We start from the raw sequence: 12,408 nt of genomic DNA on the forward strand, positions 1-12,408 counted from the left end.
CTGATTTTCTCAGTGACTGAGGGCTTTTAGGGAATTTTCTGGGGAAGATAGAATGTATCTTTGTCTGTATTTTTGTTGTCGTTTTTAAGTTCAAGTTCACTTTAACTTCTGCCCTTTCTCCTCTTAACAGATTAGGGAGAGCACAAACTTTGTATTCCTGGCCTTCACTGAAGCCATGTCATTTATTCCTGGGTCTTCCTTCTGGTCCTTCATCTTCTTCCTGATGTCGTTGGCCCTGGGGCTGAGCACCATGATAGGGATCATGCAGGGCATCATTACTCCACTCCAGGACGTCTTTTCTTCTTTCAAGAAATATACAAAGTCTTTTACAGGTACTATCCCTAGTCCCATCAATGACCCTGATTCATTGAGACTCTTATCCAACCCTAGTCTATGACTTCTGTTTAGCCCTTGTCACCCAGCCAGACCTCTGACCTTGATCCAAATTCAATGTTTCCTCCAGTGGGTGTCTTTATGCTTATGTTCCTGTGTGGCCTCTTCTTCACTCGACCTTCAGGCATCTACTACATCATACTGCTGAATGACCACTGGACAGTCCTCCCCATAATCATCATCATCATATTTGAAAACTTGGCTGTGAGCTGGCCCAGTAATGCCAGGAGGTGATAGCTTGGGTCTATAGGGAAGGTTGATCCTTTTCTTGTTGCCTCTATTCTCACTAAACTAGAGTGACATAAGTAAGGACCCTTAACTTCAGCGTCTTCTGAGAAACCTTTTTATTCATTCATTCATTTAACATATTTATTGAGTGCTTAATATGTGCCGGGCACTGTTTTAGTCACTAGGGATACAGCGTTAAATAAAACAAGCACCCCATCCTTAGTGGTGGAGACAGACAGTAACCAAATGAACAAATAAAAATGTCATTTGGTGATAACTGACAGCAGAAAATCAAAAGGTAGGGTAAGATAATCAGGAGTGGGAGTGTGTATGAGGGCTAATTTAGATAGGACTGCAGTGAAGGCCTCTCTGATATGGTGACATTTGAGCAGACTACTGAATGAAATGAGGGGAGGGACCATGACAAGATTTTGAGAGACATTTCCCAGCAGAGAAAACAGTAAGTACCAAAGCAAGAGGAAGCATCATGCTTGGAGTTTTTGAGCAAAAAGGAAAGCAAAGAGGTTGGGACAGAATGTTTGGAGATGAAGCCAAAGAGGTAATGGGAAATCATATAGGGCCTCTTAAACCATGGTAGGATTTAGCTTTTTATGCAGAATGAGAGAGGAGGCACTTGGGAGGTTTTGAGTAGGGGAGTGACACTATCAAATTTAGTTTTTCAAAAGGTACCTGTGACTGGTGTGTGGTGAATAGACTGTGCGGAGTCAGGAGTGAAGCAAGGAGAGCAGTTGGGAGCTATTGTAATGTTCCAAATGGAAGATAATGATGGCTTGGGCTAGGACTGTAGAAGTGTAGGCTGAGAGATATGGTCTAATTCTGCAAGGAAGAGCTACCAGAGAAGAGGAAACAAGATAATCAGGGACATAATAGATATAACTGTGGAAGGAAGAGTGGGAAAATCCACATAAAATACAAGGAAGTCCCAAGCCTGACTTTTAAACAGGCTGGTGTCATCCAAGTGGTATAATTCAAGGGCAGAAGGTTCAGGTGGCAGGATTGTCTGGTGGTAGTGGTTCTTGGAGCCAGTTCACTCATTCATTAACTCACACAACACATGCTTCTTGAGACTTTCTTTGTGTCAGGAAAGCCTTGTATTGGGATACAATTAAATTAGAATAAGTTCCTCCTCTCAAAGAGCAGACTCCGAGGAGGAAGACATATAAGCAGACAATCCCAGTACAAGGTGGTGAGCCTATAGCACAGGTAGCAGGGACATCTGGTGGCATGCGAGAGTTGGCACAGGCATCCCAGATGAGAGATGGTTGACTACAGTCTGGGAAGATGAATAGTTAAAACAAAGAGGGAGAGAGAAGGGCATTCTAGGCCAAAGGACCCCCACTTATATATTTATTGAGATTGAGAACATTCAGTAGAGGCTGGATACATAGTCTGGAAGAAACTAAGGAAAGCTCCCTGAAGGTCGAGTGTTACCTTTTTGGGGGTCTGTGTTGTTCACTGTGGATACTTAGCACCTAGAAGAGTCCCTGGCACATCACTGACACTCTCATATTCATGGAATGAATGAAAGGGACTTGGCCTTGGCCTTTATCCTGAGAGCACCATGAAAGGTTTTTGAGCGGCAGAGGAATGTTTGAAAATTCTTGGGTTGGGATGAAAGACTGACTAGGAAGAAGGGAAAGAAGATGAGGCTTAAGCTGGCGCAGGGTTTGGAGGTGAAGTAGAATATTTGAAAGATGCTAAGGTTGGGCTGGCCTTGTCCTCCAAGACTGGGTAAGGCCCAGCTGGGCCTTCTACAGTCTCATGGCCCTTCCTTCCAGTTTCTTTGCAGACTTGGCTATCCTGTGGGGCCATCCCATCTACCCCATCATTCGTTGGCTGTGGTCCTATCTGTCTCCAATTATGCTGCTAATCCTGTTTGTGATTAGTTTGTTTCGACTGTCTCTGAAGACCAAGACCTATGTGGCCTGGGACTCAAGCAGTGTGAGCCTCCCTCCCCATACCCCAGACCTTTGTAGGGAGTGGGGGCCAGGTTTTCTATCCACTCTTGGTCTGAAGACTCTATCATCTCATTCTCTGATTCCCTGAATACTCTTAATCCTCTGCCCAGGTTCCCCTCCTTCCCCTTCCACCTTTCCCTTCCACAATCCTTCTTTTTCTGAGAACTTCAATGCTCTAAACCCCTTTCCCATCTCTCCACAGTCAAAAGAAGTGATTCGAGATTACCCATCATGGGGGCTGATCGGAATGTTTGCCCTTTTACTCGTTGTCATCCTCCCCATTCCCACGTATTTTATATATTGCCTCATCCATGGGATTCCTTCAACTCCACCAGCTGGGACAGACCTATCCCCCAAACCCCTACCCCTAAGTGTCCAACTAACACCCATTAAAGAGGTCCAAAAGGAGGAAATCCTACAAGGTGATGTTCAAATTGCTGATCAACCTGTCGTATGACTTCCTAACTTTATTAATTTGGACTGACGTCACATATCCCTCAAAACAGATCTAACAGGCAACTCTTAATACGAACTTGCAACTGTTGATGTCCCTGGACAAGGAACTGATTTTATTCCCAAGGGTACGGGCGTTATTTTGGGGGGAGCTCACGGGGCCTGCCTGGCTTTGCAATCCTCCTTATAGACCCCATCCTCCCTGGTTACCACTTTCATTGTGTTTTCCGCATCCTCTTCCTCAGTATATACACATGCCCATTATGTATGCCATTGGTGATGCCTATAGAACCTGCTTCTCAACCGGTCTACCCAGCTCATGGAATGAAGCTGGAGGAGTAATGCTGCTGGTCAATAAATCAGTCCACTGGGATTCCAAGCACTGGGTGTGAGCAGATTTTTTTTTTTCTATAAATGTCTCAGATGTTCAGTCTTCCTCTCAGGAGTCTTCCATTCTTTTGAGAGCCAGATGTCGAGCCATGAGTTCCAGCTCTCTCCTTGCCATGGCAAATTCAGATGCTAGAATTCTAGACTTGCTTTATCCAAGGATTGGCCTTGAGCCAGGAGAAACCCAGGAAATGGTGGCTTCAACAAAGATGGAAAGGATGTTAATGCACTTGCTGATGGGACATGGTAATCCTATCATTGGTCTAAAAATTATTTTTTAAAAGAGGTTCCAAGACTGTTAGTGGACTGTATATCTGTGAATCGACACACACCCAGCTTGGGGAGCTACCAAATTGTATTGCTGAGCCCATGAGGGTCCCATATCTGTTTGGTAAAGGACGTGGCAGGTTTTACCACAGGGCTAAATCAAATAAATTTGTCTAGTGGATGATAAACTGAGTAGGTCTCTCAGAACTTGTGGGAGGAGTGACTCCATAACTGAGCTGAAGCACTTCTCAAAAGGTGGGGTCCAGTCAGTGCACTGGGGATGGAGGCTGTGGGTGGAGGCTTTTGGGATTTCTGAAGATCCAGAGAATGTGTTTCCCTTAAACGTTCAGGAGACCTCAGGATTTCACTCTGCTTGAGGCCCAGAGAGAGGTTGCCCCTATGTAAGCTTCTGTGACAAAGGAAGAAAAAGCAGACACTCCCGACCAGTGGAGGGTGGGACTCTGGGGGTGGGTCCGGTGAATTGGAAAGAGCAGAGATCTCAGAAGTTTCTGGGCCTCTGGAGTTTCCAGTTCCTCAAGCTCAAAGATTGGAGGGCTGGAGGGGATGTGAACCCCCCTGTCATCACCCATTGGCTACTGTACCTTGTAGCCCCACCCTCTCACTCTCCTTCCTTCCTGCCGCCCCACCCCGCCCGAATCCCAACGATCCTCTGCTTCAAGACCTGTGCTATTGAGTCGGGTAAGGTGGGAATCAGAGAGAGGAGGTAGTCACCTTCTCATGTTCAAATAGTGAGTTTTCAACCTCTTTCTTTTTGGGAACCCAGGAGCTCAACCTCTTTTCTGCCTGCACCCCTCTCCTCCAGTTCCAGCTTTGGGAATGGAACTTGTCGGAGCCGGAGGGTTGAAAAGTAGGGTCTTACCGTATAAACCGATGGGAGTGGAATGAAGATGTTGGTGTGTCTCCGCCTCTTCTCAGACCACTTGTTGAACACCCTTTGGCACCTAACGGCAGCGTTGTTTGAACTTGGAATATCTTACATTGCTTTAGGGGTTACTGATTAGAAATAGGGAGACTGATTATGTTAGATGCTTATCTACATAGCTCTGGGGGTCCTTATTGTCTAAGTTGGGTTTAGTAGCACCGTTGTGCGTGATGAGCAGACTTTCTTTTGGCCTGCTGTTAGGACTCTCTGGCCACATTAGACAAAATGGAGCCCTGTTTCTTGGTAGGGTAATTTAGTCTTCACTTGTATTCCTCACAAGAGTTTATTCACTTGGTGGGATACCTAGTCTTCACTTTTATTCCTCACAAGAATGATGTGAGATAAAGGTATTGTCAGCCTCAATTTTTTTTGGGAGACCCAGAAGTAAGAAAGGTTCACACAGTCATGAGTAGAACCTGACAAAGGTTCTTATGGCTCTCTACCCTTTTATTTTGGAAAATTTCAAACATATATGAAAAAGTAATGTAATGAATTACTTTGCTTTCATCATGCATCTTCAGTAATGACCAGCTTGTGACCAATCTGGTTTCATTTCTCCTCCCCTCACCGCATGCCTCCCCATTATATTGAAGCAAATCCCAAATTTATCACTTCATCTGTAGATACAATAGTACATCTCTAAAAAATAAGTACCCTTTTAAAAAACCTGACAAAACTTTATCACACCTAAAACAAATAACAGTTATCCTTTAATATCATTAAGTAGCCAATCAGTATTCAAATTTTTCTGGTTGTCTTATTTTTTTTTCTGGTAGCTTTATGTTTTTTAAAAACTGCTTTATTGAGATATTATTCATATACAATACAACTAACCCACAGAAATGTACAATTCAATGGCTTTTAGTGTATTCACAGAGTTGTGCATCCATCACTCGTCAATTTTTGTGTGTCTCCATTATCCCAAAAGAAACCTCACACCTCTTAGCCATCACACCAACTGTCCCCGCCCACAACCTCAGCCTTAGACAACCACTAATGTACTTTTTGTTCTGTAGATTTGCCTATTGTGGACATTTCATATAAATGGGATCATGCAATATGTGTAGTTCTTTGACTGGTTTCTTTCAAGATTTATCATCCATGTGTAGCCTGTATCGGTACCTACTTTATTTCTTTTTATTGCTGAATAATAGTCCATTGTATGGATACACCACATTTTATTTATCCAATTATCAGCTGATGGGACATTTTGGGTTGTTTCCTCATTGAGGCTATTATGAATAATGCTGTTATGATCATTCATGTAAAAGGGGTTTTTTTTTGGTTGGACATGTTCTTATTTCTTTTGATATATACTTAAGAGTGAAATCTCTGGATCATATGCTAACTCTGTGTTTGACTATTTGAGAGACTATCTCAATTTTTTAAAAGTTTGAATCATTCTCCAAATAAAAATTATAGATTGCAATTCATTGCTATACCTCTTAAGAATCTTTTAATCTATGTCTCTCCCTCTTTTTTTTTTTTTGGAAGTATATTTATTAATAAAACTGGATTATTTGTTCTGTACAATTTCCAGCCATCTACTGATTACCTCCCTGAGGGGTTATTTAATATATTCTTCTGTCCCCTGTATTTCTAATAAATTGGTGGTTAGGTTGAGAAGTTGATTGGTTTTAGGTTCAATACTCTGGCAAGAATACTTCATGAATGGTTTTATGTACTTTGATTAGGAGGACAAAAAAATGCCTGGATGTCTCTTTGTGATGTTAGCAACCATCGATGATCATTGTCTAGATTCACATATTCATTAGAAATTATAAAATGGTGGTATTCTAAGTTTATTATACCTTCTTTTTTTATTATCTGGAATAGTTGTAGGAAGAAAAACTTCTTCTCAAACATTCATTACCCTAGGATACAGTTTGTACTGGAAAGACAGAATAAATTTTGATTCTTTCCCTTATTTACCAGCTTAAAAAAATGAGTATGTTCCCTAATATCCTACAAATATGATAATTGAGATTTTTTACTTTTAATATCTCTGTGAACTCATTGATGTAACATATTTGATGTATTTTAGTCCATTGCAGTCATTTCTTACTGGTGCTCAAATCATCTCTGGCTCATGGGAATGTCTTCAAGTTGACTCCTCAGTCTTTTTGACAAGATCCCAGTATATTTAATAATTTCCTTGCTTTCTGGTATAACTGTATAGTCTAGGATTAACTTGTATATTTCATGCTCCAGATCTGAAATCAGCTATTTTCCCAAGAACACCTACTTCCTTTTAATGGAAAATTGTATTTAGAGATCCCAGTTTTGTGCGAGGTATGTTTATTGCTACTGCATTGGTCATTGTTTCTAGGCCTTTTCCATAGATACAGCTAAGAAATACCTTTTTTCCTAAGATAAACTACATCATGAATTCATATTCATTTTTTTTTCAATTCAAATTCAGGACTATAGGGTTTTTACTTTGCCTCTTGGATCTTAACATTCATATATTTTTCTCTCATGTGATTTGAGGCTCTTGATGGTTGCTTCTCAGCTAGAAGTTGGTGCCCACAAGCCCTTACCCGCATCATTTCCCAAATTGACCTCATTGTCTCTATCAGTTTTCCATCCCCAGACCTACTAATTCATGTGTGTTTCCACTTAGGGAGTAGGGCAGATGGACCCAGAGCCTAGGGAGGCAAATTGAGGCAAAATCTATTTTAGGACTCTTTGTGATAGAGTTTGAAGACATCTAAAATGGAAACACCCACATGTCCTCTCACTGTTTAAGGGGTCCACAGGCAGCAAGACTAATCCTAGACATACTTACCGATGGGAATGTTGTTGCAGTCCCTGTCTGGAGTGGCTTCTTGGCTTGGTGGGAAGAACATAGCATTTGGAGATAAATAAGTCTATATATGTTATATCAAACACTTAAGTAATTCTGTGACTCTCAGTGAGTTATTTTTTCTTCTTTGTCTTAGCTTTCTTATCTGTCAAATGAAGATGAAATAATCCCACAGATTTGTTGGGAAAATTAAATTGTTAAACATAAAGGGATTATTCCAAGATTAAAGAGCTGATGTAGATGATAGCATGCTGAGATTATATAATTTTCTCTAAGTCTGTACATTTATTCAGATTTTATACACAGATATTAAACATTACACACAGCTAATACACATTATTACAGTATTTACATATTTGTAAAGTACAAATATGAAAAGATTTTGCTTTCTGCAAGTATTATGTCCATCTTTATACTGTTGAGTGTATTAATAGTTCATTCCTTTTTAATGCTGACTAGGATTAAGCATCCATGGATGTACCACAGTTTATCTATTCACTAGTTGGAGGACATTTGGATTTTTCTAATTTGCGCAATCATGAATAAAGCATTTATAAACATTGACATTTAAGTTTTTGTAAACAAAATTTCTCGGAGAAATACTTAAGAGTGGTTTTGCTGGGTTATATGGAAAGTGTACGTTTAACTTTTTAAAGAAACTATCAGACTCTTTTCCAAACTTGCTATACCCGTTTGCATTCCATTTTTCCCAACTTTTTTGTATTGTGGTAAAGTACAGATAGCATAAAATTTACCATTTCAGCCATTTTTAAGTGTACAGTTCAGTGGTATTAAATACACTCATAATGTTGCACAATCATCACCATCCATCTCCATAACTCTTTTCATCTTGTAAAACTGAAACTTTTTGCCCGTCAAGCAATAACTCCCTATTACTCCCTCCCCCTTGCCCCTAACAGTCATCATTCTATTGTTGTCTGTCTCTGTGATTTTGATTATTCTAAGTACTTCATACATGTGGAGTCATAGAGTCTTTGTCTTTTTGTAACTGGCTTATCAATTAATATCCTCAAGGTTCATCCATGTTGTAGCATATGTTGGAATTTCCTTCCTTTTTAAGGCTGAATAATATCCCATTGTATGGATATATCACATTTTGTTTATCCATTTCTTTGTCAGTGAACACGTGGATTTCTTCCACATTCTAGCTATTGTGAATAATGCTGCTACAAACATGAGTGTACAAAAATCTTAAGATGTTCCTTTCAGTTACTTGGGCTGTATAGCCAGAAGTGGAATATTGGATCATATGGTAATTTTATTTTTAATTTTTTGAGGAACAGCCATATTGTTTTCCACACGGTAGCTATATCATTTTATTTTCCCACCAACAGTGCACAAGGGCTCCAATTTTTCCACATCCTTGCCAACACTTGTTGTTTTCTGTTTTTTTTTTTTTATAGTAGTCATCCTAATAGTATCTTAGATACTAAGGATACAGTGAAATAATATCTTACTGTAGTTTTGATTTGTATTTGACTAGTAATTAGTGATGTTGAACATCTTTTCCTGTGCTTACTGATCATTTCTATATCTTCTTTAGAAAAATGTTTCTTCAGGTCCTTTGTCCATTTCTGAATCAGGTTGTGGAATTTTCTATATATTCTGAGTATTAATTCCTTATCAGACATATGATTTTGCAAATATTTTCTCTTACTATTTGGGTTACTTTTTTACTTTTTTATGTGAGTTTGGTATTTTTAGCAGAATATTCTTTTGGTATTACAATTTTAATACACAAATTTAAAAATTTTTCATGGAGTCCAATTTGTCTCTCTAAATATTTTTTACCTGTGCCGTTGGTGTCATATCCAAGAAATTGCTACCAAATGCAGTGTCATTCAGATTTTGCCCTATATTTTCTTCTAATAGTTCTATGGTTTTAGGTCTTACATTTAGGACTTTGATCCATTTTGAATTAATTTTTGCATATGGTGTTAAGTAAAGGTCCAACTTCACTCTCTTTTTTTTTTTTAGGTTTATTTATTTATTTTTAATGGAGGTATTTTTAATTGAAACTGGGACCTCATCCATGCTAAGCATGCACTCTGCCACTGAGCTATACCCATCCCCACCCCCGGCCAACTTCCTTCTTTTGCATGTGAATATCATTTTCCTAGCACCATTTGTTGAAAATACTAGTCTTTCCCCATTGAATGATCTTGGCTCCTTTGTCAAAAATCATTTGACCATATATGCAAGGGTTTATTTCTGGATTCTCCATTCTGTTCCACTGGTTTATATATCTTTCTTTATGCCAGTGTCACACATTTTGATTACTGTAGCTTTGTAGTAAGTTTTGAAATCAGGAAGTTTGAGTCCTCCAGCCTTGTTCTTCTTTTTCAAGATTGTTTTGGCTACTAAGGGCCCCTTGAGATTCCATATGAACTTTAGGATGGGTTTTTCTATTTTTATTAAAAAAATTAGGATTTTGAAAGGGATTGCATTGAATCTGTAGATTGCTTTGGATAGTACTGACATCCTAACAATATTAAATCTTCCAATTCATAAACATGGGATGTGCTTTCATTTATTTATGTCTTCTTTTATTCCTGTAAGCAATATTTTATAGTTTTCATTGTACAAGTCTCTAACCTCTTGGTTAATTCCTAAGTATTTTATTCTTTTTGATGTTATTATAAAAGGAATTGTTTTTGTAATTTCCTTTTCTGATTGTTCATTGCTAGTATATGGAAATACAACTGATTTTTATTTATTGATTTCTTATCCTGCTACTTTGCTGAATTCATTTATTAGTTCTAACAGAATTTAACAGTTTTTGAGTAGAATCTTTAGTTTTCTATATATATTAGAATATTAGATTATATATAGATATCTATTATCATAGTTAATTTTGCTTCTTCCTTAAAGTTATGTGCCTTTTATTTCTTTTTCTTGCCTAATTGCTCTGGCTAGAACTTCAAGTACCATGTTGAATAGAAGTGGTGAAAGCAGACATCTTTGCCTTGTTCCTGATCTTAGAGGGAAAACTTTCAGTCTTTCACCATTAAGTATGGTGTTTGCTGTGGTTTTTATTATGTTGAGATAGTTTCTTTCTATTCCTAGTTTGTTGAATGTTTTTATAATGAAAGGATGTTGAATTTTGTTAAGTGTTTTTTGTGCATCTATTGAGATGATGATACAATTTTTATCTTTCATTCTGCTAATGTGGTATACTACATTGATCAGTTCTCATATGTTGAGTCATCCTTGTGTTCCAGGAATAAATACCACTTTGTCATGATGTATTATCCTTTTAACATGCTGCTGAATTCAGTTTGCTAGTGTTTTGTTGAGGTTTTTGCATCTATGTTCATAGTCTATAGTTTTCTTTTCTTATAGTGTCTTTGTCTGGCTTTGGTATCAGTGTAATGCTGGCCTCATAAAATGATTTAGGGGGTGTTTCCTCCTCTTCAGTTTTTGGGAAAAGTTTGAGGAGGATGGATATTAGTCTTTAAGTGTTTGGCATATTTCACCAGTGAAGCCATCAGGTCCAAGGCTTTTCTTCACTGGGAGATTTTTATTACTGATTCAATTTCCTTACTAATTATGTCAGGTTTTCTACTTCTTTGTGATTTAGTCTTGGTAGGTTTTGTGCTTCTAGGAATTTGTCCATTTCATCTAGGCTATCCAGTTTGTTTGTATATAACTTTTCATAGTACTCTTTTATAATCCTATATTTTCATAGAATAGGTAGTAATTCCTTACTCTTATTTCTGATTTTGGTAATTTGAGTTGTCTTTCTTTTTTTCTTAGTTCATCTGGCTAAAGATTTGTGAATTTTATTGATCTTTTCAAAGAACCAGTTTTTGGTTTCATTGATTTTCTCTATTCTTTTTCTGTTCTCTGTGTCATTTATCTCTGCTCTGATCTTTAGTGTTTCCTTCCTTCTGCTACCTTTGAGTTTAGTTTGTTCCTTAAGTGAAAGTGGTAAGGTTAGGTTGTTCATCTGAGACTTTTTTGTGTTTTTAATGTAAACATTTATAGCTACAAATGTCCCCCTTAGTACTACTTTTGCAGTATCCCATAACTTTTGGTATGTTGTGTTTTCATGTTCATTTGTTTCTAAGAATTTTGTAATTTCCCTTGTGATTTTTTCTTTGATCCATTCATTGTTTAAGAGTGTATTGTTTAATTTCCACAGTTTTATTAATTTTCCAGTTTTACTTCTGTTACTGATACCTAACTTCATCCTTTTGTGGTCAGAGAAGATACTTTTTTATGATATCTGCCTTTTAAAATCTATTGAAGCTTGTGCTCACTTCAGCAGCACATATACTAAAATTGGAATGATTCAGAGAGGATTAGCATGGCCTCTGTGCAAGGATGACATGCAAATTTGTGAAACATTCCATATTTTTGCCTAGTAAAAATAAATAAATAAATAAATAAAATCTATTGAAACTTAATTTGTGGCCTAACATATTCTCTATACTGGAAAATGTTTCATGTGCACTTGAGAAGAATGTGTATGCTATTGTTGTTAGGTAGAGTGTCGTGTATATATCTGTTAGACCTAGTTGGTTTATTATGTTAAGTTCTCTGTTTCCAGATGCATTTTTGTTGTTGTTGTTGTACCCATTACTGAGAGCAGGGTGTAGAAGTCTCTATTTGTTGTTGTAGGACTATTTCCCCTTTCAATTCTGTTCATTTTTGCTTCATGTACTTTGATGGTCTGTTATTAGGTGTGTAAATTCTTATAATTGTTTTCTTTTTTGCTCTATTGAACCTTTTGTTAATGTCCTCCTTTGTCTCTTTTAAACTTTTTCAACTTAAAGTCTATTTTGTCTAATATTAACATAGCCACCCCTGCTTTCTTTTGGCTACTATTTGCATGGAATATCTTTTTCTATCCTTTCACTTTCAGTCTATTTATATCTTTGGATTTAAAGTGAGTCTCTTCTCACAGACATAGAAAACAAACTTATGGT

At 37.8% G+C, this 12,408-nt stretch overlaps 1 protein-coding gene and 1 non-coding gene across 2 annotated transcripts in view; both read left to right on the forward strand.

Annotated features, from left to right (window-relative positions):
• Window positions 1-9,995, forward strand: part of SLC6A16 (solute carrier family 6 member 16) — a 53,260-nt gene extending 43,265 nt beyond the window's left edge. Inside the window, exons 8-11 of the mRNA XM_074369256.1 lie at window positions 131-332; window positions 464-623; window positions 2,421-2,583; window positions 2,803-9,995. Coding sequence (XP_074225357.1) covers window positions 131-332; window positions 464-623; window positions 2,421-2,583; window positions 2,803-3,057 — 780 coding nt within the window. The 3' untranslated portion in view covers window positions 3,058-9,995. The remainder of the gene's footprint in view (window positions 1-130; window positions 333-463; window positions 624-2,420; window positions 2,584-2,802) is intronic.
• A 1,736-nt stretch (window positions 9,996-11,731) lies between these two features.
• Window positions 11,732-11,838, forward strand: LOC123614585 (U6 spliceosomal RNA). The gene has a single exon (XR_006722022.1). It is a non-coding gene; the product is annotated as a U6 spliceosomal RNA (small nuclear RNA).
• Window positions 11,839-12,408: the final 570 nt, after the last annotated feature.

This window comes from Camelus bactrianus, chromosome 9 (genome assembly GCF_048773025.1).
Source record: "Camelus bactrianus isolate YW-2024 breed Bactrian camel chromosome 9, ASM4877302v1, whole genome shotgun sequence".
Taxonomy (NCBI): domain Eukaryota; kingdom Metazoa; phylum Chordata; class Mammalia; order Artiodactyla; family Camelidae; genus Camelus; species Camelus bactrianus.